We start from the raw sequence: 27762 nt of genomic DNA on the forward strand, positions 1-27762 counted from the left end.
AGGGGGTTATTACAACTTTGGAGGAGGTGTTAATCCGTCCCAAAAGTGACGGTAAAGTGACGGATATACCACCAGCCGTATTACGAGTTCCATAGGATATAATGGACTCGTAATACGGCTGGTGGTATATCCGTCACTTTACCGTCACTTTTGGGACGGATTAACACCTCCTCCAAAGTTGTAATAACCCCCTAAGTTATATCTAACCCCTTATACCGCTATTATTTCTTCCAGGTTCATTAGATAGGAATTTCCAACAGTGGCATAGAAGTGCAGACCTTTTTCATATGGATTTGTGTGTAGCTAGGGGCCCCAAAACCAGAGATCAGTGTGCATCCAATTTCTCTCTACACCGCCCTGACATACACAGAGGCACAGCTCGTTCACTGGGCTTGTCAGGAACATACCATCCAGAGATGGACATGAATAACACATTTTTTGGAGGATACCATGATGGGAGGGACAGAACGAAAGTGATGTCCCACTTCTACAAAACCTTGGAAACTCTTCTTGACATAATGATGGTTAGTTACATTGCACAATGGTAACTAGACCTGGACATGGATATAGAGGAAGGTGCGTGGGATGCTATATGGCAGAGAGCAACTAAGACCTCCATTTGTACCCAATAGAGGGAAAATGCAAATAATTGATTCTACGCTGGTATCTCACCCATGTCAGGCTGACACAGATGGTGGGGGAAATGTGTTGCAGGGTTGTGAGTCCTGTGGAATGTATATTCATATGTGGTGAGAGTGTCCTTCGGTGTCCGATTTCTGGAAACAGGTGTTCCAATTTGCCATAGACGCATTGTTTGTCAACAGATGAATGTTGGCAAAGGGACAGTGGTCAATATGGGTCATATTGGAATGACTGGAGGACCATTTAGTGGAATGCAGATGGATTTCATTGAAATGCCTGCATGTGTTGGTTTGAGATGTATGTTGGTGATTGTGTGCATTTGTAGTCATTGGATTGAAGCTTTCCCTACAAGGAGAAGTGTCAGTCTTACCGTAGCAAAGTTACTACTTAGAGAGTTAATTCCACGTTTCAGTTTACTGGTCTCCTTGGAATCAGATAGAGGAAGCCGCTTCACCAATGAAGTGATTAAATTGCTATGTTCAGCTTTAAATATTAAGCAGAAACTCCATTGTAGTTACCGCCCAGAAGCTTACGGACTTGTAGATCAAATGAATGGCACTCTGAAATCGAGACTGGCAAAAATGTGTGCATCCATGAATTTGAAGTGGCCAGATGCTGTGCCGTTGGTTCTAATGCCAATGAGAAGCACTTGTGACAAGAAAACAGGACTTTTGCCCCATGAAATCCTCATGGGAAGAGCTATGAGATTACTAGCAGTGCCTGCAAATGCACTTGTGAACATTGCAGATGATATATTATTAGACTACTGCAAGGGTCTAGCTGATGTGGTCCGATCTTTCTATCATCAGGTAGAAGCTACCACACTTCAACCCTCTCAAGGCCAAGGACACAACCTGAAGGCTGGTGATTCATTTGTGATTCATAAGCACGTGAGGAAATCGTGCTAGGAGCCAAGGTGGAAGGGACCCTACCAGGTGTTCTTAATCACAACTACAGCTGTGAAGTGTGCAGGACTTCCGAACTGGATACATGCAAGTCATACTCGGAAAGTAAATAATCCAACAGAGTAAGAAGAAGAGCTGTTGAGATTACCTGCACCTAAACGTATTTCAGGTCAAGAAATAGAAAGAGAAGAACTGGAGACCGCAACTTGAAACATTCCAGTCGACTTACCCACTACTGTGTCAGATGAAGTGGGAGGTATCATGGAAGAGGAGGGTGAATCATCTTCAAATGAAACAGTAAAAGAACCGGTCCAAAGAGAACAAGAAGTACTGGTCAAGAGAAGACCTGCTCAGAGGAGGGTGTCCTCAGAAGCAGATGGTCTGACAAACCAGACTGGACAAGAGATTGACCCCAATGGAAAAGGAGTTGGGATGGATCCAAGCCAAAAGGGTTTGACTCCTCCTGAACCAGTTGAGGGAACGTTGAAGGAGAAATGTTCGAGTTTAATGTTGAAAAGAGCATTGATGGGAAAACCGTTGAAGGGTGAGAACTGGCCGAAGAAAAGTTCAGAAGCAGGAAAGATTAACATGGTACCACGAATTCAGGAAGAAAGTGAGTTAAACAGAAAAGAAGATCTGAGTGAAGGAGAAGTAAACAGGGGACGAAGATTGAAAAGGAAAAGAGTTGCCAATAAAAGATACTCTGGTGCTGAATGGGCATATGTAACTACTAATGAATGGCAAGAAGAATTTTTGAATTTTTGTTTTGACAGAGATATTCCAGGTTTATATTTTGGCACATGAAGGAAGCTGATGAAGATTTGTTGGGAAATATGAATTTTGAAAAACGAAGGTGAAAAGACTTTGTTGTATTGTACCTGAAAGGCTTTGTTAACCTAATTTGACAAGCTGCTAAACTGATTTTGACAACATTTACCAAACATTCACAAAGGGTCTTGATAGTGTGAATGAACTTTTGAAAAAAAAAATAATTATGAAGGATTGAAGATTTTGTTTTTCTTTGTTTTTTGCTGCATAGTCATATTTTTTTCTCACTTCTAATTTTAATTCTTTACAGACCATGGGAAACTTTAGCAATCAACACATTAAGAATAGTCTCTGTAAATGTATAGGTATTGGTTTGGCAATTGTTTGTGCAATAGTATGTTTGTTATTGATTATGAGTGTGATTGTCTTTGATTGGAATGGAGCCAACCATACCATAGCTGTACACACAACTAGTATTCCTTCAAAATGAATTCCTACTCTTTTAGCAATAGATACGTTTGAAATAGATGAGAGGTAGAAATAACTTTCTTCTAAAGTCTTCTATCACCTATTGCGTGAGTATGTTGATGTAATGGATGTAAAAGATTGTTATGTTTGCATGCAGATCCAACCTCTGTTGAGGAGGGAATTTCATATCACAGATTGCCTTTACCCTACGGCATAGGTTGTAGTCTTTTACTAACAAGGTTCTATAATCAAGAGAGTATTCAGTATTTCTACTCGAATCACAATCTTGTATTTTCTTTTGTACCTACAATTAGATATTTGAGTAGAGTAGCTAAGGATAATGACATAGTTTTAGTAAGGGGATTCTTTGAACCTACACTAACATTTGGCACAGTGTATGCACACTGGAATAATTTAACCTGCTTACTAACACCTGTTGAAAATAGTTTTTTAGAGAACACTGAGGAAAGAGGAAAGGTGATGACAGCCAAGGTAGATAAAGGAATAGTTCAACAAAGCCCTGGGACAGATCAGGCTTATATAGATCACTAAACAAGAGAAGTTAGCATTAGATACGCAACATGTAGGTAAGCTTTGTAAATTTAGGCCGCCAACTTATTTTAATAGAATATTTGTGGGAACGAGTGAATGTAGACGTGTTTTTGTTCCAGAGAAAATGGACATTTATGCTGAATGATCAAGATCCTCCAGTGCCTGGAGTCTACCATATCTGTTGGAAAAATGCTTATTACCGTCTTCCTAGAGGATGGTATGGCACATGGTATTTGGGAATAGTTTTCTCAAAGATGTATCAACTTGATGACTGGAGTAAGGTTCCTAAATTTACTGAAATACAACTGAGGCACAAGTGAGAATCAGTTTCTAGCATTGTGGGAGACATATTTGGAGCAATAATTCCTTCAGTGGGAGTTGTTCTGAAATCAATAAAAATACAAAAGTTGTCCACGGTTGTGGATAACATGTTAACGGATTATTCAGGAGCTATTCTCCTCATATATACTAAAATACCTGCGACAAGAGCTATGACTCTTCAGAATCGCCTTGCATTAGAAATTCTTTTAGCAAAAGAGGGCGGAATTTGTAAATTACTTGGTCCGTGTCACTGTTGTTCATACATACTGGACAATAGTAAAGTGGTCAGGGGTTTGATTAACAATCTAACAAAGAATAAAACAGAATTAAAAGAATTAACAGAAACGTCTATCTGGGAAAAGGCTGGCAAGGGAATTGCTTCACTGGGAGACTGGCTTGGCAACCTAGGAGAAGGTTTTGTATTAAAATTAATAAGATAGATTTCGATTATTGTGTTTTCTCTGATTGGAATTTAGTGAATTTACAAATTGTTTCAAATGATCAAAAGAAGAAGATTTAAAAAGAATCAGAGGAGGGTAGATGTTCAAATGGAAAACCTTTATGGGAAAAATTCAAGGAGAAAGAAAATTTTCAAAAATGTGAATGGAACTAGGTATAAATTGTACATTGAAATAAATATATTTATTTGTTTTTTTTGTGTGATGGCATATAGTCATCAGAGGGGGGATTGTGAGAGCTGGGATTTTTTATTATAAATAATTTTGTCTTTATGCAATCATACTTACATACTAATGTGTGAAATAATACATCTATAAACTTATGTGTATTAAAATTGTGATCTACTTAGTGGCCGCCATCGAGTAAAAAGATCTGCATATGTTTTCTAATACTAAGTTAACACTGTGGTGAAATATATTCTGTCTCTGTAAGAGAGTGTTCTCTGCTAAAATAAATGCTGAAATAAAATAAGTATTGTGTGGTCTCTGCTGGGTCTGAAGCAGAAGCACGGCCACTGTGCAATGTTATCTGTATAAAATGCTTCTAGTTTGCTATTACATTTCCTCTGTCTAACAGACTTCATTCATCGAACTTGCATACTTGTCTGTAGTCATGTTTATAATTCATGTGTTTTTCCCTTGAGGAAATGGTGCAACGAGTAATGTTTATATATTTTGTAATAACTGTCCTGTAACAGGGTAATCTGGAGGTGCCAAACTATGGGTCTACAGATGCAGCCGGAGAAGAGGATGTTTAATCTACAAATTGTATTTCATCAATGAAGACAACCACCAATAACATCTATAGCTAACATTCTATATAATTCTGATATTTGTTAACTTCTTCATTGTGTATAATTTTCTCACCTCATGTTTGAGCCAATCACAAGAGTTTAGCAAGTTTGTAAGTGTAAGTGTAATGTTCAGTCACCATTAGTTTGGGGAAGTTCTTGTTTTTAGTCATCCATACTTCTTGGGATTTTCTTGTATCCTGGGTTCCAGAGATTCTACTATTTGTGATCTGTCACTTTGACATTTCATGCTTTGCAAGATAGTCTACTGACATTCTGGTGTTTTATTATTTTCTGAGTTTAATATGTCTGTTCAATACTGAACTAATTCTTAATGGTTTAGAAACCTTATAGTTCAAATCTCTAAACCATTCCCCTACCTTTGTTCCTGTTCTTGATGCGGATGCAGTTGCTGTCCTCCTGATGAAGTAGAAGTTGTTGCTGATTATCTTAAAGATTGGGTAAATGTGTGATCTCTGTATTGTTATTTGTCTTTTGTTTTCCAGGCACCAACTGCCAATGGTTTAATACTGCTGCTTATTTTTGATAGCGCCATAGATAGATGTTTTCTAAATTTGTGTTACTAAATCTTTTACATGAAGTCCAACATGTTGATGCTAATTAGTAGTTAGTGAGGTATTACTGTCATACTCATGAATGGTTATTTACTTTCCGTTTGATGATTCTATGTGTTCAATTTCTCTTGCTCAGATTCTATTATTATGGTTTTGTGTATTCTCTATTGAGTTATTGATACTTATAACTCTGATTAAGCGTAGGTTCATTTGCCGATTAAATCAGCCTTTCTTGTTTCTTTATATGTATCATTTGTGTTGAGAATTATCTTCATGACTTTAGCATTGTTAATATAAGGAAATAAATACCCTAACTTCTTAATAAACTGGTGTGGTTACTGATGGCCGAACTAATCATGGTGTGGTATTAATGATGAATAATGATGTTTATGACATTTTCTCTATGATGTTTTCTTTAAATCAGGTTTGGTTCAGTTCCTCGACCAAAAGTATGAAATCTGGTGTCTAGTCTGCTATGACTAAAATACAGCCGAGATTTCTGCTTTAACACCCCTGTCTCCTGCCAGCTCTCTTTGGGGCACTGAACGAGGAGGGACTCTTCTCGCTCAATCCTCCTTCAGGAAATTTTATCACACATGCTTCCTAGCTGCTACATTGGTGATCACCTTCCGGTGGAAGGACCCGGAGATCCCGACCATGACTCTTTGATGGGTTAAGATTTGGGACCTGTATGTTATGGAGAAACCACCCACCACAGTATGGGACATGAAAATGAATCCCATTTTCATCATATGTAAAAGATAGATCCACATGGTAGGTGCTGACATACCGTTATGGTCTGATAACTACTGCGGATCTCGCGGGCTGTGAGGGAGATGGCACTTTTTGATGTTTGACAGAAGAGGTGGAGGTTGCTGGGGTGTGTTCTCTGCCCTGAGACAATCACCTGTGACCAATGACCATTGTGTTATTCTTTTATTTCCTTTTGTACTAACCTGACTGCTACCAGTGGACATGTTGCTGTTTTCATATGCTTTACTTGTCATCTCTCTTGGTTTCTTTTTCCGGTATTTTTCCTTCAATAAAACTTTTTTTTTTTTTTATATTTGTAGTACAATATTTCGGTCAAACGATATGTTGCCCACATTATTCTGGCACCATACTGCTCTTCATACATTAAAAGTCACACAAATGCATTGCTTTACCTAAGTACAGTGATACCAGAACAGAGACTTAAGTTATTACATTGCATTGCAAACTTTAGTACTGATGATTCTGGCAGGCCCTTTCCGTACTGTTACCAAGAAATGGACTAGATGACATACCCCATTGTACATCATTATTTTGAGGCGTGAATAATCGCTAGCTTTGGTTTGTGGAGCAATAGCTGAATAATGTTGCTCTCATTAACTACACAGTTGATCTTTTATTAAGGGGAACCCGGTGAAGCTACACCCACGAGTAGAACAGGACTGTGCTCCGATATGTAGATGGGTGATATGCAGTGCTTAATTTGAGCCGGTGGTTTCCACTAGGGGACACCAGCATTTATTTTTGAGGGCTGCTACTTGTTTTTCTGTATCAGGCATTTACTGAGAGCAAAAGACACACAGGAAAGAGGGAGGAAGAGAAAGACGAAAAAGCATCACAAAGGGAGAAAGCAGAAAGCTGCAAGATTGAGCTGAAGGGGCAGGGAGTGGCTGTAAATGGATTAATGGGGCCGAGATAGCCTCAGGATTAAGTTGCTTTAGTATTCTCTGCTCATACACTTAATTGCAGCAGCCGCGTGTTTCAGAGGAGAGCTTGGGGACCGGCAAGTTTTTATTTGCAAATTAAGCACTGGTGATATATGTTAACTAGTGAAACTGTAGGGTACCCAACTTAGTTTTCCTCCATGCTCACATAGACCCTTCATTATGTCAGATCATCACAGGGGTTGTTGTACTTAACAAGGGCATCATTGCTTTGTTATTTTGCGAGAAAACACAATTGGGCACAAGTGGTTGAAAATGGTGCTACCTTGAGTACTTTGTTCATTTTATCCATCTTTATCATGTAGTCATCGGTGCAGACAATGTCGGAGGGGGAGTGCCCACCACCAACCACCTTCACCCGCTTACTCCGCTGCCTTGCCAGGTCTAGAATCTGAAAAAAGATCAAAAACACAATCAAAGCCATGAACTTGAGCACAAGTCAACTTGCAGGTCTATATGCAATACGTCCCCATCAGTTTGGTACTAAGGACCACTGGAATACAACAGATTGTGGCTCCTTTAGCACAATGAACTGAAACAGTAAAGTGTGAGATCAACCATTAAATAGTGAGGGGAGCCAAAGCAAACCCCAACACTAATGCTGGATCAGAATTTGTAAGTGGATAACAGAAGAGGTTCATTTCAGAGTCTACATGATCAATTTCACAATCCTGATCTCATTTGATGGTGTTATCCTCACTTCTTACCTTGCATCCCTTTGATTTGAAAATAAAATGTCCGGCCCTGCAAGACGCCTTTTATTTATGTATTTAAAGTGGCCATTTGTACACAGTGGACTTGAGCTCAGGGGGTAGTTTTGGTGTTAAGGTAGTTGTGCTTTACATCAAAAAAGAAGAAATACTCCAAGCATACAGGGTGAAAGGGGGTCTGGCATGAGGGCAACAGGCTAGACTTTTTACAAACTTTCAGGTGTAAACGTAGGAGCATATTTTACAGGTTTTTGGCTTGCTAATGGACGGAGCGTATGAGAAGTTAGCCTGCGCAGGATGGTGGGGAAAAGGGTATCCGGCACAGGCCAGGAAACAGTCATTCAGCTAGGGCCTGTGCTCCATTAAAGAACTACTAGGAAGCTGCCTAGTGTACCTCCAAAGGGCACATGTTTGCCCCAAAAGGAATCCAATGTGCACTATTGCCAAGGGAGGAAGGGTTGCCGAATGTAGGGGGGGCAGATTATTGAATATATTTCTCAGACTTCTTAAGTCAGGGGTGTGCTTCATAAGTGTAGTAGGGCGGGATCCATTCTGGATACTCAAGATATCCACGTACTGTACAATTACATATAGCGAATCAAAGCAGGAATCAACCTTAGTTTTTTTTAATATTAGTGAAAATCTTCTCACTGTTAAGATATACCAAAATGTCAACATGTAAAGAAAACTCACAGGACGAAAAAAACAATTAAAACCAAACATCAGTTTGTTAAGTATAGAGTGGTATTGTTCAATTAATAAAAGATAAGCATGGTTGAGTTAATGCTTCAACTTTTTAATGCACTCATTTAACAGTTTTGCAGTCTACATACAGTTTGCAAAATTAGTTCTGTAATTTCTAGGGCATGTACAGCAATGTCCAAATATTTGTCTCGACCAGCTCTTCTTAACGGTGGTCCGAGGAGCTTAAGGGGTCCGCAAAGCTTACTCAGGGGATTTACAACTGCTTTGAAAATTAAATAATATTAACTGATTAATAAAGTACATGTAAACAAAGAAGCAAATTATAAAATTGAAATGTTTAAAATTTTCTCTACATGCAAAGGATTTTTAAATTGGTGGCTAATTGAGTTCTCAGATTGATTCAATGAACACTTCAAATACCTCAAACCGATATAGTATGGATGATGGGTTGCTTTAATTGAATTTAGACAAGCTCCAACATTACCATTAAATTAAAATTGTGTTTTTTTTAAAGTGTGAATCAAATAAAATATTTCATAATTTGTTAATATTTTGTGATTCAAATCCTCGAAAGCCTAGCCTTGGGTCTCTGGCTTTCAGTAATGAATCATTGGGGATCCCCAGATTGTAATAATTATGCAATGGGGGGGCCCAGGTTCCAGTAATGATTAAGTGGGGGTCCACAGGACTCAAAAGGTTAAGACCTACTTTTGTAGACAACAAACAAGTTGAATGTCTCTTCCTTCAGTATATTGTAATAAAGAGTGTTTTTTCACTCAAACACTCAGACACCAGAGGAGCGGGTGCAACAAAGTTAGTCATTTGTTGATTTGGCGCGACCAGACACAAATGAATTGCTCTATTTCATGGGTTCTTAACTTGTTGACTTATTTGAACCCATTTAATCATTATTGGAATCTGGGACCCCCCCCACCTCGAACATTACTAGAATTTGGGTCATTACTGGAAGCCAAGGACCCAAGCCTAAGAAATTTAGATGGTTTGAACCACAAAACAATACACAAAAACATACACACAACTCTGCATCCAACAAATACACAAATGATGAAACATTGCATTTAGTTCAGAAGCAAATATAAATACATCAAATGTTAATTTCAATGGAAAGGTTGGGTCTTTTCTAAATTCAATTGCGGGCACACATCTTCCATATTATATTTTGATTAATGCACTTGCACCGCTTCGACCAATCAACCTGAGGCTATCAATTTAATTGTTAGCCTCCAATTTCAAGTTCCTTTACATTTACAGTACGTTTTAAAAAGTTCTATTTTCTATTTTCTATTTTGCTTCTTTATTTATATAAACTTTATTAATATATAATTTTCTAAGCACTAGTGGACACCCTGTGTAGGTGTTACGGCTCCCCAGTTAACCCCGAACTAGCGGTTTTGAACCACTTCTCTATTGTTTCTTCTAAGACCCCACAATGTCTAGAGCACCTGCAGGACAGTGTCTCTCCCTTATTACATCCGGTCCTCGACTCAGCAATTGGGAGGAGTAAGATGCGAAATGCTCATCAGTTTCACTCGGATCCTTAAGATGATGTTGAAGATGTGGTTGAGGCTCCAAGCTGGGGAAAGGTCCGCCAAAGCTTTACCTCTTTTCGGGTTTAAAGTCGATTATTTACTTTTCTCAAACTCATTTAAATTGACATTGGTTAGCTGGAAAATACTGCATGGATTGGGCCCTCTTGATCTTCAGCGGACATCCCTGTACTAAGGGCCAGATGTAGGAAGCCGTTTGCATGGTGCAAACTGCGAAAATCGCAGTTTGCGCCATGCAAACAGCCTTCTGCGATGCACATTCACAATTTGCGAGTCGGTACCGACTCGCAAATTGTGAATGCGACTCGCAAATAGGAAGGGGTGTTCCCTTCCTATTTGCGACTTGCATCGCAATGCAGAATTGCTTTGTGACCGCGAATGCGGTCGCAAAAAAATTCGCAGTTACCACCAGTGTCACACTGGTGGTAACTCATTCGCAAAAGGAAAGGAGTCCTCATGGGACCCCTTCCTCTTTGTGAATGTTGCCAAAAAGGTTTTTTCAGAGCAGGCAGTGGTCCAATGGACCACTGCCTACACTGAAAAAACGAAACCAAATGGTTTCGTTTTTTTATTTATTTTGCAACTCGTTTTCCTTTAAGGAAAACGGGCTGCAAAATAAAAATAAAAAACTGCTTTATTGAAAAAGCAGTTACAGACATGGAGGTCTCCTGACTTCAGAAGGCCACTATCCCTATGAGTGCAGGGACTCGCTATGGGGTCGCAAAATGCGACCCACCTCATTAATATTTATGAGGTGAGTCTTTGCGACCCCATAGCGAGTCGCAGATGGTGTCTGAGACACCGTTCTGCATCAGGATTTGCGATTCTGAAATTGCGAGTCGCACCGACTCGCAATTTCAGAATTGCAAATTCTGATCTTGCTACATCTGGCCCTAAATCATTTTTCTCTGGCCCTCACAACTTTTAAGAGTGTAAATGATATTTACTTCTTGAGTTGACTTCTTCAAGAAGTTCCATGTTCCAATGGTCGTTTCCTCACACACGTTCATGTTTGTTTGCTTTCTTCTAAAGTGGGGAACCTGTGCATCACTATGACCTCTGCAATCACAATCCCACAATTTTAACTCTGCTCCTATCAAGATATCTGCCCTGCTTCCTACATCACTGACCTTAGATCAAATAATGTTGCATCAAAGGGAACCAGGGCCATCGGTCTGAGAATACCCATGTAATGTGACTAGTAGCCATATAACTGGGTATCGCTGAGGCCATCGGTGTGAGAATACCCATGTAATGTGACTAGTAGCCATATAACCGGGTATCGCTGAGGCCATCGGTGTGAGAATACCCATGTAATGTGACTAGTAGCCATATAACCGGGTATCATTGAGGCCATCGGTGTGAGAATACCCATGTAATGTGACTAGTAGCCGTATGGCCGGTTATCGCTGAGGCCATCGGTGTGAGAATACCCATGTAATGTGACTAGTAGCCATATAACCGGGTATCGCTGAGGCCATCGGTCTGAGAATACCCATGTAATGTGACTAGCAGCCATATAACCGGGTATCGCTGAGGCCATCGGTGTGAGAATACCCATGTAATGTGACTAGTAGCCATATAACCGGGTATCGCTGAGGCCATCGGTGTGAGAATACCCATGTAATGTGACTAGTAGCCATATAACCGGGTATCACTGAGGCCATCGGTGTGAGAATACCCATGTAATGTGACTAGTAGCCGTATGGCCGGTTATCGCTGAGGCCATCGGTGTGAGAATACCCATGTAATGTGACTAGTAGCCATATAACCGGGTATCGCTGAGGCCATCGGTCTGAGAATACCCATGTAATGTGACTAGCAGCCATATAACCGGGTATCGCTGAGGCCATCGGTGTGAGAATACCCATGTAATGTGACTAGTAGCCATATAACCGGGTATCGCTGAGGCCATCGGTGTGAGAATACCCATTTAATGTGACTAGTAGCCATATAACCGGGTATCGCTGAGGCCATCGGTGTGAGAATACCCATGTAATGTGACTAGTAGCCGTTCTCCATCAGCGCATCCAGTGGTGCCTAGGGAGACTGAGTCGCCAAAAACAGAATCGCAGGCTTCTTTTGCTATCTCGTGAAGGCATTCAATAAGTTCTTTGTTTGCTTACTGTTCCTACAAATGTGACTTGTGTGTAAGAGAACTATAAATCTATTTCTACGTAGGATGTATTAACTGCATTTAGACTGTATCTAAGTGATCAGAATTTAGAAAACTAAGGGAAATGGGGAACAATAGCAGCTGAGATTAGTTTAGGATCGCAGGGTTTAGTCAAGATGAGAAGCCATTGAATGGCCTCTTTACCAACTCTCCAAAATCTCCAATTACCAAAGTCTATAATGTCCTATATTTGTATTGCTGCCCTTCCATACTCTGGAAACCGAGCACACCCACATATAGACTTTATTGTTTTCTTACTAAAGTGTAATGGGTGGCATTATATAAGGTGAACACACAAGGTAGAGCGAGTGTGCAAATTAAACATTCATGTTCATAATCACAGCTGTGTGGGGTTCCCAGGTCCTGGAGAAACTGACCTCCAGCAAGTCACTGCGACCTCCCATTCCAACATTCCATGACAAGACAGAAGAACAGAGTATTCCCCACTACAACCTACACAGGCAAACCCCCAAGGATAACACTTGATATAATCAGAATAAGACACACGCTCCACTCATGATGGCTGGCTCCCTGCACCTACTAACAAGAGGAGGACCCATGATTCTAGCAACCACCAAACCCAGATCCCTAGCAGTTAAATCTTCATAGCCACTCACCTGTGACAAGAGAGCATCCTTGTTTAGGGTTGTGCTGTCACCAGGTCATTAAACCATAATAACTAAACAACCACAATGCATAGGTTGATGTTATAAACATTTCCATATTCACCATAGGCCTGAGCAAAAGAAACATGTTATATAACTGTGCTTATGTGAGCGCGACATGGTTAGTGGTGCACTCATTTCCCACATGTAAAATGCACACGAATGTGACCAGTGCCTAATTTGTAAATAAAAACGTGCCGGTGCTCAAGCCCTCCTCTTAAACATGCAGCTGCTGCAATTAAATGTGGGAGCACGGCATACTGAGGCCGAGTGATCCTGAAGCCATCTCGGGCCTCTTCAGTCCATTTACAGCCACTCCCTGCCCCTCCAGCTCACTCTTGCAGCTGTCTTCTTTCTCTGATTGTGACACTTTTTAGTTTTTCTCCTTCTCCGTCTTTCCCATATGTGCCTTTTGCTCGCAGCAACTGCTGTGGGCAGAAAAATAAGCACCGGCCCTCAAAAAATAGTGTTGGTGCTCAGCACCGGAAACATCAAGCCCAAATTAAGCACTGAATGTGACGTGTTAACGTTGCGCTAGTGTCCAGGTATAATATGCGTGATTGTTACAAGCACAGGCGAAGCGTCGTCTTTAGAGACGTGCAAACTAGAATTCTGCACCATGTTTGCAAATGAGGGGAGCGTGGGTTGGAAGGTTGCTGAGATACTTATACGAGTGTGGTACCTATTGTGATTCATTTATTATTTGGACTCCCGCACTGGAGTACATGTATGATGGAAGTAAACGGATCTTACTGGAATTGCACCCTAGCCTCTGGAACATCACTTTGGTGCACCGTTCTCTTTTCTTACAGGGCAATGAGCAGCCATCAATTGTGGAATTGAGAAGACCATGAAGATCCTCTCAGGCTGAGGAAGGGGCGACCCAACAGTTTATCTGCATTTAGATGCTGATATCGTAAACTACGCCCACACTTACCTCTTACCAAACCTCCTGAATCTATGCGCTTTCCGAAGTGGAGGAAGCTGCTGATGTGTGCAGAGTTGGGGCAGGTGCGGTCGAGGAGGACTACCCATTTGATGGAGCCATCTTCAACTCTAATAGCATAAGTCCCTGGTAGTCCACATCCTTCTTAATAGGTAATTGAGATGCTGCAGTTGGGAACTTGTCCTTAGAGTTTTGGACAGTACTTGTGTTTAAGCTTATATTTCAACACTACTTTCAGGAGTCATCTGTTGAGGTTTATGAACTGATATTTCGCCCTTGTTTACAGGAAAGGAGTGAAAATTATCCTTATCTGAGCACAGCCTTTGATAAACCTTCTTAAAATACATTGGTGGTTTTAAGGTATCAGCTTAGGTGGGGAAGTGATTACAGGCTCTTAAGAGACATCTGCAATATTATTGTCAATTTTATATGTTGCGGTGTATGAACAAGTCACTTTGAAATTATTTCAAACTTTGAAACATATTCATATGACCCTAAACATAGTTGCAGTAGGAAAGCATGATAGCTCAGACTATTCCTAGCATATGTTACAAAGTTTCCATTGAGGTTTCAGCTCTATTAGGGAACAGAGTTTCACAAGAACTTAGGAAGCTGGAAATAAATATATTATCAAATGATTTAGCAAAAACTCTACTAGGGATAGGGTGTGGAAGCCAAAAAATATCATCACCAGTGGTTTCCTCTTGTCTTTTGATATCAGCATCCTTGCAGTGCTTCTAGAGAGTTGCTATCAGATGTTATCCATCGTTACTGCTCTCTCTTATCCTTCACCCGAATATTCTTGGTGTATTGTTGGCAGTGAGCACGGTGCAGAGTGGAAATGCACATTACTGATGTTGCTTCAGATTAGAAAGTTAGTTCACTCTGACAGTTGCCTCCTGGAAGCATGCCTCATCTAATTTAGGTGTTCATTACTGCCACTGGAGGGAAGGGAAAGGCAGGAAAACTAAGCACTCAGGAGACACAAAGTATAATCTTTAAACATTATCTTTCCACAACAGATATCACAGTTCCTTTGTCTCAATTTGACTGGGCTATTAATAGAGAAAAAATAGGAACCTGTAAGCAAGTTTATTTTCCTACCTGAAACAATAAGAATCGACTTTTCTTCTCAATTAGATCTATCAATAGCAAAATGGCACTTTACAGTGACAAATGACATTTTCTAGCTGTTCACTCCAATGGCATACATAAGGGCCCAACACAGTCGGCATGCATTGAACATTTACGGGAGCCTTAACTAATGTATGAAATTTGAGTTTTTAAATGGCAGCATGATTTTCTCTGATGTGCTAATGTAGTGGTCTCAAGCTACTACCAACCAGGAAACATTTGTGTGCTTTGCACCATATGTTTTCAGTCACACGCTTGGAAGTTGTAAATATGCCCTGCAGACCACATAGAACATATGACTTCCATGCCACTGGTGCATTTTCTGTGCCAACTTAACATGGCCTTACTAGAGATTTTTTTTTTTAAATGCAGCATATGAGCCAAAGCAACCTTGGCATTCCCTTCCACCAAAATATTTGGATTCAAATCCCCTGTTTTGAGCACTTGATGTTTGCTCACGTTTAGGACTCTGTGCGCTTTACTACTGCTAACCAGTTCTAAAGGGCTTGTGCTTACACCCAATTGCAATAGTTAATTTACTTGTATGTCCATATGAAGTGTTACTACATATACCCAGCCTGTAAATGAAATGCTATTAGTGGGGCTGCATCACCTGTTCACCACCCACTTAAGCTGCCCTGTAAACCTGTCTCAGGCCTGCCATTGCAGTCTGTGTCACAGTTTCAAAACTGCCATTTTTCCCTGGCAAAAAAAATATTTTTTCCAGGCCAAAAACTTCATTTTTAACATATACTTGACCCCTAGGTTTGGCCATGGACAGCCTGTAGAGAAAGGGACAGTGTATTTAAAAAGTTGCACATGTACATTTAAATTTTACATGTTGTGATAGTGAAAAACTCTCAAATTTGTCTTTTACTACTGCAAGGCCTAACTCTCTCATAGGATAACATTAGCGCAACCCTATTACATTTAATAAGCTGCAACTTCCAAATGAGAACAGGTGACCGTCTCAGGTTTGGTGTCTTTGGAATTGTCAAGAAAAATCCTCTCTAATGGAAAAGTCTGATTTTTAATTGCAGTTTTGGAAATGCAAATTGGAAATTTTGCATTTTCCTGCCTTAGCCATTTAGTGCCTTCCGCCTGTCACTGGGTCACATGACTGGGTATAGCTGGCAGCTGGGCACTGTGCATTGCTCCCAAACAGTCACACAATAGAGAGCTTAGATGTGCCTGGATGGGCCATCACTGCAGGATTGGAGGGCGGAACTGGGCACGGCCGTACTTACACTTGAGCAGGCTGTGTCCTGCTTTCACACAAATAGCTGCATACCCCTTGTAGCTAGCATGGAACCAGGGCAGGGGAGGCAGGAAACCTGTGTACTTCAGAGGGAAACCCCTAGAAGCTTCTTTGACTTCAAAGGAGGCATCTGATATAAATAGTGGATCTCAGACACCAGCTCTTCAGTACTTTTCTGGACCTGTGGAGACTCTGGGCCTGATTCAGATCTTTGCAGAGGGGTTGCTCCATTGCAACGGGTCTAGATATCCCATTTGCCAAAATGTAAATACCATTGTTATCTATGCAATTTAGATTTTGGTGGATGCGATATCCGTCACCGTTACAACAGAGTAACCCCTCCACCGAGACCTAAATCAGGCCCTCTGTCAGGAAGAAGGACTGCTGTGCTGCTGAAAGGACTGCCACTTTGGTGGACAGCTGCCCTGCTAAACTCCTGCCTTGCTGGACTGCTGCCTTGCTGTATTGCTGCCCTGCTTCCCTTCTGCCCTCATGCCAGAGTCGGAGGGATTGGACCTGCACCTGTACACAGGACTCACAAAGTGACTCGAAGAGCAAGTCTGCTGGCCTCCTGTTCAGAGTCACAGGGACAAAACAGGCTCCCAACCACTTGAACCAGAAACCAGATCTAACTGAAGTAACGCCCTGAGCCCTGGCGTGGTCTCATTGGAGCTGAATTAAAGTTTTGGGGCCCTTTGGGACTGTCAACAGGCCCACTGGCACCAAAATCTTATCGTTTGCACTACCAACCAACACAAAGTTCAGTCAGCCTGACCCTTCACACTACAGCACAGGTCAGATGCCGGGAGCGTCACAGCAAAGCCATAGCCCAACTGTCAGCAACAACAGGATCTTCACGCTACAGCGACAACCATCTGCAATGCTCTGCCTGGTCTTTGTGCTACAATGACGACCACCTGCGATGCTTTGCTGCTCCTCACAGCCCTCTCTACAGTGAACAGAGCTCATTGCGCTTGACTGAGAAAGTTACTTTTCAGTGAGACTAACCTGGTCCCTGAATCCGACCCGCACTCCATTGCATTCGGCCTGAACTTGTGACTTTCTCCCTGTCTTGCACAACCAGATAACTACAAGTGGCACTTTGGGCTTTTTGTCAGTATTTTCACTTAAATCTTTAAAATTGCATACTTTCGGTTTTACTGACTGGATGTTTGTCATTTTGGTCTTGATTTATGTATTACATTTTGCTCTATAATTCTTGTGTAGTGTTATCATTTTATCACTATTTTTAGTGTTGCATAAAAACTTTACACATTGTTTCTATTTAATACAAGTTTTAAATTATGCTTGATTGGCCTTTTTTTTTTGCTTTTTCATAAATTCAATCCTTTTCAACTAGACTGTACCTGTGGCTTCACCTGTAAGAATAGAATTTGAGCTCCTCAGTTTGGAGAGCTGCACTGTGGTGGAGCTTAAGGATTTTTGCAAGAAGAGCGGGCAGCCTGCCAGAAGAAGCACCAGGAAGACAGAGCTCCAAAGGCCTCTGAGGGCATAAACGAAGGCCCATCATATTCCAGTCCCAACAGATGGAGAGAATCGTTTGGAAAGTCCAAAGCAGGGCCAGATAAGGGTCTTGAGATGCAGTAGTCAGCTGAGGGAAATTAGTTATCTTCTGAATTGGGGCTACCTGCCAGAGTAGAGAGCAGTGTGTCTTATCAAGGCCTGTCCCCAGAGGAAGCTGAAAGAGAGTTTAGGTTGTGGATGGCCCAGTTAAACATGGTGGAAAAGAAACTGAGGAGCTGGACATCAAGGCCAGACAGACTGGGTTCTGCAATGATGGTGACAGGATACCTACAGTGTCCTCTAGAAATAAGAACGACCACATTTCTGAAGGTCTGGTTCCACACTTTATTTGGGGGATTACATTTGAAGCTTATGAGGTAGCTTCACAGATGCAGAGGATTCCTGATGAGGATTGGTGGCTAACCTCTGGAAGCATATCCTAGAAAGAGGAGGGGCATCTTAATGGCCCTATGGAAGGAGGACACGATGAGGTATTGTTAATAAAGGAAACCCTTGTCAGGAATTTTGGCCTCAACCCTGAACAGTATAGAGAGATGCTTAGGGACAGCCAGAAGATGCCCCAGAAGTCCTGGGTGCATTTCCTAAATTCCTTTTGTAAGGCACTGGATGGTTGGGTGAAGGGCAGTGAAGTAAAGGATTACCAGGGGTATACAATTTGATTGCAAGAGAGCACATGTTCAGCCTTTGTTTTGCAGATCTGTGCCAACACCTTATTGTTTGATTGCTCAGGAGGTGGACCTCTGGCTCTGGGAGGTACCACAGAGGGGGACTGACTTCAGCCCATTTGCACTTCTGCACGGACATTCTGTGTGAGGGCATCTTAGCCTGGTAAATGAGAGTTTGAGCAAGCTTCCAAGAAAGCTCTCTGGGACGCTTTCAGCTATATGCTGGCACTCGGTACCCATATGCAGTGCTTCTGAAAAAAGGCTAAGAAGAATCTAGAAGCCTAACAGCCCGACAAAAAAGTGTGGGTGATGGAGTCCATTGATCCTAAGGCCCTGCAAGATGACTGGTCTGGACACTATGAGGTGAAAGATTGCAAGAATGAGATCACCTATCTGGTGTACCTCAATACTCCCAGGAACTCCTTAAGGGTTTGGCAAAACTATTAGCATTTGTCTCCAGAGGGAGGGTGCTGTAGGTACATTGCCACCATCACTGTTGGACCCTGCTTGTCTGGCCTTGAGGTCCAGCTCCTTCTGACTCAATTCATGAGCCACTACCATATTTCTTTCTTTCAAGGCTCTCTCATAGTCCATGGTCAGTTTCTTTTGCTCCATGGCCAGTTTCTTTTCCTCTATTGTCAATTGGGCCATCTGCAGCCCTAGTTCCCTCTTTGCCTTCCGTTCTGCCAGCTCCTCTAGGGAAAGGGGTCAAGAAGACATATTGCTCTCTGCTGTGGCAGGGAGTTTCAACTATGAGGGAGCTGAATGCTACATCCCAGGACAGGTATCCAAGCCCTGTCCTGTTTCCTTACATCATCCTCTCCATCCTGGTCCTCTGTCGTGACTGGCAACTGGTGGGCCTCTGCCCATGCCCTCATAAACTTTTAGATCTCTGCCTTCTTGGTGCTCCTTTTGGTAGACAGTGCCCTCTCCCTACAAAACTCCTTGTGCTCAGCCACTGTTTAGCTCTCCAGATTGAGGAGCTCAAATTCCATTCTTGCAGGTGAAGTCACAGACAGCAACAGTCAGGCAGAGTAAGGGTGAATTTGAAAAGAAAGTAAAAAGGCAAATCAAGGAGAATATAAAACTCTAGGTGGTCTCAGATCATTTATCTGGGATTTTCTGTGCTAAACAAAATCACTGTGTGGCACTGCACAAACACATGTCCAAATCCTCACCTCTGAGCACCAATTTAAGAAATTGGATTACTGTTGAGAGCAGTACCTTATGATGAGTCAAAACTTCTACAAGACAAAACTCTGTTTTCTCTAGAAAGAACATTAATCCCTACTGACACTTTGCACAAAAAGCCTCCTTCAGTTTCATTACGTCACTGGTAAGATCAAAAGATTTGAAGAGATTCAGGAGCAATTTGACCTCCAATCAATAAAATGCTATAGATGTATGAAGGTACTCAATTCTTGTGATAAAAAGCACGCAGCAGACATTTTGAAAAATGGTGCCAAAAAACTACAGATGAAAAGCACCTCATTTCCCACATTTTCAACTACTCCAAGATTCGTTAGTGGTAAAACAACCCAGATTCCAGACAACGTGGGAAGCTTCACAGAAGAACATTAGAAACTAAGGATGAGAAAGAATAGGAAAGTGATAGCCCCTCAGGACTGGCTCTATGGTGGTGTGACCAGTGCCACGGCATTGGTTGCTGCCTTCGGGTGGGGGCGCCATGGTTGCAAGTATAATATGGATTAAAAAGCACCTGCTGCTGCGTTCTTGCTGTCAGCAATTTTCAGGCAACAATAGAAATGTCAAGAGAACTTCTGTGATTAATGTTCTTTCTAAAGAAATCAGAGTTTTGTCTTGTAGAAGTTCTAATTCATCATAAGGTAGTGCAGAGGGTTAATATGCGTGCAGGAAAGCACGTGTACCATACAGATCACAAAGTGCATATAATGTAAATAAGTCAGTGGGTTACTTATTTTATCAGAGAGCTCCTTTTGTTACTTGCAGATTATAAATTAAAATCCTAATACAGAACAGTGAGCTATTAACGGTGGTCATAGACCTGCATGCAAATTGCAAGGTAGAGATTATAGTGTTATGATTTTTCTCAGTCGTTCATCGTCTTAATGTTTCAAAAAGGGTTCATTTGGGTAGAAATCTATTCTTATTATCAAAGAGAACCCCCAAACATGGTGTAAAGCGTTTTAAATTCTGAGTTTGTGCTTCTTCAGACCAAGCACTCAAACTATACCACCTACCAGTATGGATGACATATGGCCCCTACATCTTGTAGTCCTCTATCTTATGTAATATTTCCTATTCACTGATTTACATACGTATGATTGACTGTCTCTGTGTAATATGTGTTTGATTTAAAGTGCTCTGACACCCTACACTAGTATGAGTGGCGCTATAAAACTAATTAAAAGCATGTGGGAAAGAGTGGTTATAGAGACCTGAGGGGCACTGTTAAAGAGTGGTAGTGAAGTAATCCATGGGGGAGGTGGTCATTGGGGGGGGGTACCAACAAACACTGGTGCTCACTGCACCACCAGCGCTAAAGCCGGCCCTGCTCAAGGTATAGAAACCAACAATACTCTTTTGTATCAATGGCATCTACAACACACTCAAAGAAAGAAGCAAAAAATTCAGCCAATCCTGATCGATGCTGGAGAGTGCCACACTAGGTGAACAATTACAGACGTGTGGGTGTATTGTGGGAAAATCAAGCCTTTCTGTGATCACGTCATGAAAGCAATTAGAGAGGAGTTAGGGATGCAGATCCCAGAGGAGTGGGAGTATTTACTTTTAGGCTGTTCCAAATATTAAATGGATCTCAGGTGAGAGACTGCCTCGCTTATTAATGTGGTATGTCACTTTCAGCTAAACAAACAGTCCTGGAACAAAGTATACTCCACACCTGCGAGAGTGGTGCCATCGATTTAGTCATGAAGAAATTCACATACACAATAAATGGAAGGGACCGTGGAGATCTCACAAGCCCAGGACTTCAAGGGTTTTGCAAATACTGTCCAAAGACTAACTGCATACTAGAACTTAGAGGGAAGGGATGGTCGTAGATACAAGATGAACTTCCTCAATTAACCGTTCGCTACTAGCTCTAATCGGCCCAGGGGGCTGGTGGGGGAATAGAAGGGTTTACCGTTTGGTTGGTTTTAGCACGTAGAAACCCCAGCAAGGCTGTATGTTTTTTAAATTTGTTTTCTTTTAGAATGTACTATCAAAATGTATGAAATCCTAAGATAGATGGATGGATGATTCGACGGTTCAATAGATGGATACATGGCTTGCTTGATGGATTAGTGGATCAATGGATGACAAAAGTGGCAATTTTCGTATCTGTGACTTACAATACACACATGAGGGACGGATGCATATCTGGGACATTTTTTCCAATAAACTAAAGCAATGCCCAGTCCTGGTCATGTGTACTAGTGGCAGACATCGAGACTCCCACGACTCCCAGACACTAGCATCCAAATAACATCTGCACGTTCCACCAATGGACAGTGGATTTCAGGGTGTTTTCTAGGTGACATTTTAATGTTAATCAGAACTTTTCCATAACTTCTCCGCCCATCATGTCTGCCATCCCATGATAAACGCTCTCACCTCTTTGACTTCCTCTGCGGTTGTTGGCTGGAAGAACAATTCTGGATTTGAGCCATATGTCTGAGCCCAGTTTTGGAACTTGAAACCGCTGCGACCCAGAACCTATGAATAATGGAGCACAGAGGATATCAACAAAGCCTGAGCAAATTATTTCATTAATTCTGCAAGATAAACTTGGTTTCTAGAAAAATAATACATATTTGGTTTGAGTTACACATTGCAGTACATAAAAGTAGCTTGTAGGAAAAAAACTTTTCGTAAAGTATTACATTGTGAAAAATACATATTACTAAGATGATGAGCAAGTGGGATCCCTATAATTGCAACAAAAATGAAATAAGGTTGGAACGGATGTTATGAAGAGTCTATCAAAGAAAGTAAAGTACCACATAAGGCCAAGGTGTCGCAGCTACAACTAGTAGTGATTGGCTGCCTGCATCCCCTTTGCCTCTCGCCCCACCATCATGCAGCCTCCTCACTTCTTCCAGAGTGTCACCATCTAGCCAGTGAATTATATCTTGATGCAACATGTGCATGTACATAGGGGCATATTTACAAGCCCCTTGAACCACTTTGTGCCGCCCAAGCGTCATTTTTTTGCGCTATGGCGGCATTAGGGAGGCCTTTCTCCCGTGCCGTATTTACAAATGCAAGCATTACACCACTGCGTAAACCCTTGCACCACATTATGCCTACGGCAGGCATAATGTATGCAAGGGGGGATGTTCTGACACAGGGAAGGCCTGGAAAAATGGCGCAGTGAAATTTACATTTCACTACACCATTTTATCTGCCATTTTTAAGAACTGCTCAGAGCAGGCATTAAAATGACGCACCCATTTTAATCAATGGACCTCCCTGCACTTTGCTGCACTAGCGTCAACATTTCTGACGCTAGTGCGGCAAAGCGCCACAATAGCGTAAAAATGTTGAAGCTATTGTCGTAACGACCGCCATGGTGCGCTGTATTGTAAATACAGCGCAACCATGGTGTTGTTAGGTGAGGTAGGGGCGAGACAAGAAAAGTAGCGCATCGAGACCAATGCACCACTTTCTTGTAAATATGCCCCAAAGAGTGTTGTATGTGAACTAGATCTTTACCATGTAGTACACCTTTCACTGGTCGTTGACACGTGGTAATGCAGTACTGTAGAGATGCCTTAGTTGTGAATTAAAAAAAAGTATCACACCCGTCCTATGGTCTCATTCACATAGGTCTATGAAGATATCCTGCAATAGATCCTCTCTCACCACCAACCATGAATTTGAATATTTATTCTTCTAATAGGTGTTTTTAACAGAAACAATTTTCAGTTGTTCAGATGGCTCAATGAGCATAGGTGTCAGTAATGTGAAATAGTGAAATATGATACATATATGTAACTGGGATGTCAGCAGCTTAATGCAGATACACAGAACAGTTCCTATCCTGATCATTGTATTTAATTTTATACACATTAGACAATTTCCGTAACATTTTTGACATTCCAACCCACTCTACAGTTTTTGGGGGTATCCTCAGGACAAGGAAATGCTGCCCAGCACAACACCTCCAAGATGTGTTTATTCTTCCTATGCTGGAGTTGATCTAGTCATGATGACTTTAAAGTCGGATTCTCGATCACACCCTTTATCAAGACGCCGTCCCAACCACATTCGGGTGCATCAAAGCAGACACATCAGTGTCAGTGATGCTTTGGTGACACTCGTGTGTGTTTCAACCCCTAAGCAACATTGATTGAGGTCTTCCTTGGGACACACAAAATGGTGGAAAATCACCAAAGGAATTTGTTAGGAGCACTATTGGAAAATTCAAAGTACTTTATCATATTAGAGGTGAAATCCGGAAACAACGAATGGCAAGGTATTCACTGGAGTAAGTCATCTCTTGCATGCAACCAATCAATTATAGCCAAGGGTCCGACTTTTCCAATTTTACTGATTTTTACAGATAAAGATGGAAAACAATGTGTCAATGTTTCCTGTCGGTCTTTAATTTTAAAAGAGGAAAAATACAGAAAATTGTGCTTGTTGTGAGCGAGTCTCCGTGCTGTTCTTCATGAATTTTAGGGCAACAGCCAACCAGCTAGACAACATGGGGTGTTCAAAATAGGATGAGATTTCCTTTAATACAGGCATATGTTAACCTATATTTGTATACAATTCTTCTATTTACCTTTGGGGGAAGTTTTTTGTTATATTTGGCTGCTTAATTTGCTAAAACGTGACAGCAATCAAAGTATGAGGGCATGTTTATCAGTGCAATAAACATGGAAACATACCATTTTACGACTCCATTTATCCTTGAAATACAAAATAAATGTGGATCAGTACCAAAAATATGTCCAAAACGTAAATATGGATAAATATAGACAGAAATGTTGAAAAAATAAATACCATAAAACCGGAAGCCCTAATTATAACAAAGGATCATCCTATAAGGCCATAACTGGCTTGAACATGATGTGTTTTTTTTTAAATGGCGTGCAACTCAACATAGAGAACACGCCTACAGTAGCGAAGGAAGCTGGGCCTTTGTCAAGAATAATGCTAACTTTAGAAGGACTTCCGTTTTATCCAATTGGGCTTTATCTACATTCCTTCCACCCTAGCGTCCTCCCTTCTTTCCATCCATCTTTTCCAAATCCCTTTCTTGACTTTGTCCTGGAATACTCACGCACTTTATCCGGCGGAGAGACACAACGTAAAATTCAGGGATAAAGAAAAATATGCAGTCAACATGTGATCGGAGGGGCGGCTCATTTGTTAGATGTATATCTTTCTTTCTATCTCTGCTTTTTTTCTTTTGTTGTTTCTCTCCTTCTCTCTTTCTTTATCATCAACTATTGAGTCATTTCGAAAAAGCGCTCTTTCCTTATTATCAGTGACAGACAAATGCCTCCTCCATTACTGCGGTGAATTTTAATCAGGACAGATATTAATTGAGCGTTTTTCTAACACAATTGTACATACACATGGTCTCAATAAGGGGACATCGTCTATATCTGTGGGAAAAAAATAACATTTGACCTTCCTCAAACAAGGCATGATGCACACACATTGTGATTGCTAGAAATGTCCTTTGTTAGTGATCCCCGATTGAGATGAATTTCCTCTCTTGCAGCTCCCAAGCCCTTGCAGTTGATTTGCAAGGACCCCTCCCCCTTTTCTGTCGTTCTTATGGTAAAACTGACTTGGCCATACTTACACCTTAGCTTTGGTGATCTAAATTGTACTCCTTTTGCACTTTGGTAGGAAAGGATTACATTTAGTCAGCATCCATGAGCCCAGCTGATCAGTGAAAAGAGTGGTCGCCTAGGAGTTTTATACCACTGTCCAGCTTCACGAAGTCATTACTGTGAACATCTGTTGAATGATAATGGTTGGCACTGTCTAGCCCACAGGGTGGGTAGCTTCTCCAGTACATTCTTCTTCTAAGTTGTTTTGATCAATTGGCTTTGATGTCTATGAGATGGTTTATTGGTCTTTTTGGAAATCACTCAATTGCATTGGTTGTCCCAGCAAAGGACTTAGATTAAAGAGCAGGAAGGCTGAACTAAGGGGCACATTTATGATCCCCTAGTGCCACTGTGTGCCACATTTTCTGCATTTATGTCAACGCAAATGTGGCGTTAAAGTGGCATTTCCCACGCAACATATTTATAAAGTGGTGCAATGCTTGCATTGCGCCACTTTGTAAACCCTTGCGCCACATTATGCCTGTGCCAGGCATTATGCATGCAAGGGGGCGTTCCCTCATTAGGGAGGCTGAAAAAATTGTGCCATTTTTTCGGCACTTTTAACGCCTGCTCAGAGCAGGTGTTAAAAGGGGGCCTCCATTATTTAGAATGGGCCCCTATCTACTCTGCAGGAGTCGCACCAATATTTTGGCGCTACTCCTGCAGAGTACATCAATAGCGTCACATAGAATGACGCTATTGCTTCCTACCCTGTGCCATGGTGCGCCGTATTTTAAATATGGCACACACATGGTGACGGTGGGGGGGGGGATAAGGGTTGCAGCGAAAGTGGTGCTGCTCTCGGTTCACTGCCACTTTCCATAAATCTGCCCCTAAATATCTGCCCTGTTAGAGGCAGTAACGATGCACCAGTTCCTGGGCTGTCTCCTTTTAATAAGAATGGAGAAGCGCAGTTCTAGTTGCATAGAGCATGGGCATGTTGTAAAGACGAATCCTGTCCTCTATTCAGGGATGGTGATGACAAGGCACAGAGATTCTGTCTTATAAAGCAAGATGATAGATGGTGATGTCAAGACACAGAGGGGGGGATTCTGACTTTGGCGGGCGGTGGAGGCCGCCCGCCAAAGTCCCCCCGCCAGAAGGCCGCCCGCCCGCCCAGCGGGAAACCCCCTTCCACGAGGATGCCGGCTCCGAATGGAGCCGGCGGAGTGGAAAGGGTGCGACGGGTGCAGTTGCACCCGTCGCGATTTTCAGTGTCTGCTATGCAGACACTGAAAATCTTTGTGGGGCCCTGTTAGGGGGCCCTGCAGTGCCCATGCCATTGGCATGGGCACTGCAGGGGCCCCCAGGGGCCCCACGACACCCGTTCCCGCCAGCCAGGTTCTGGCGGTCAAAACCGCCAGAACCAGGCTGGCGAGAAGGGGGTCGGAATCCCCATGGCAGCGCTGCTTGTAGCGCCACCATGGAGGATTCTTCAGGCCAGGGGAAAACCGGCGAGAAACCGCCGGTTTCCCTTTTCTGACCGCAGCTTTACCGCCGCGGTCAGAATTGGCCTGGATGCACCGCCAGCCTGTTGGTGGTGCATCCTCGGTCCCCGGCCCCGGAATGACCCCCAGAATGACAACTATGAGATACCTGTGGTCCTCATTACCAATTAGGTCAATGAGTCCAGCAAGCATAACCTAAATTTACATTTAATCTAATATTTAAAAATCCTTGCTCTGATCTCCCTGTTTTTATTTTACTTTAATGTTTTTTTTCAGAATCTTTGTTCTCTTTGTTCAGCTCTCCTATCAAACTCTTCCAAAATTACTCCCAGTGGAGCTCTCTTTCCAGGGATTCTAGAGCAGATATACAAAGCTTATTTGTAGTTGCAAATCTTGTGATTCACAGAATTAGATGGTTTGCATCCACAAAGGGCTTTTTCATATGTACTAAACCCATTTTGTGAGTTAGAAAATCCCTTCTGACTTGGTAGATTTGTTTTATCCATTCTGAACCGTAATGGGGGGGAGGGGTACTCGTTAAAGGGGCACCCCAGCTTAATTAAAAGTGTCAGTGGTATGTATGAATAATTTACAATCATAATTATAGTCGCAAACCATTGATCAGTTACCCATACCTCAAAGGAGGTGTTAACTGATTAAAAAAGAAGAAGACCCATTTGTGGATTGTGCCAACAGTCTGGAGCTGGATTTGGGAAGGATTTCAGTCAATGGCCCACGGGCAAAAATGCCCGCTACCCGTCAATGGTTTCCTAGATGGGAAACGTTTTGTTGAAAAGCTGCACTTGTTCCCGTACGAAAAATAGGTTGCTTTTTAAAAAATCCATTGGAATGCAAACACAGGGTTAGTAGTCAGTTTTCCTTGCAGGCCACCATCCATGTGTTTGTGGCTA

At 41.9% G+C, this 27762-nt stretch overlaps 1 protein-coding gene across 1 annotated transcript in view; it reads right to left on the reverse strand.

The window, feature by feature from the left end:
• LOC138295433 (L-gulonolactone oxidase-like) overlaps nt 1–27762 on the reverse strand; it is a 605777-nt gene that overhangs the window by 512359 nt on the left and 65656 nt on the right. Inside the window, exons 2-3 of the mRNA XM_069233730.1 lie at nt 22165–22266; nt 7461–7586 (exon numbers count right to left, since the gene is read on the reverse strand). Coding sequence (XP_069089831.1) covers nt 7461–7586; nt 22165–22266 — 228 coding nt within the window. The remainder of the gene's footprint in view (nt 1–7460; nt 7587–22164; nt 22267–27762) is intronic.

The sequence above is a fragment of the Pleurodeles waltl genome, chromosome 5 (genome assembly GCF_031143425.1).
Source record: "Pleurodeles waltl isolate 20211129_DDA chromosome 5, aPleWal1.hap1.20221129, whole genome shotgun sequence".
NCBI lineage: Eukaryota > Metazoa > Chordata > Amphibia > Caudata > Salamandridae > Pleurodeles > Pleurodeles waltl.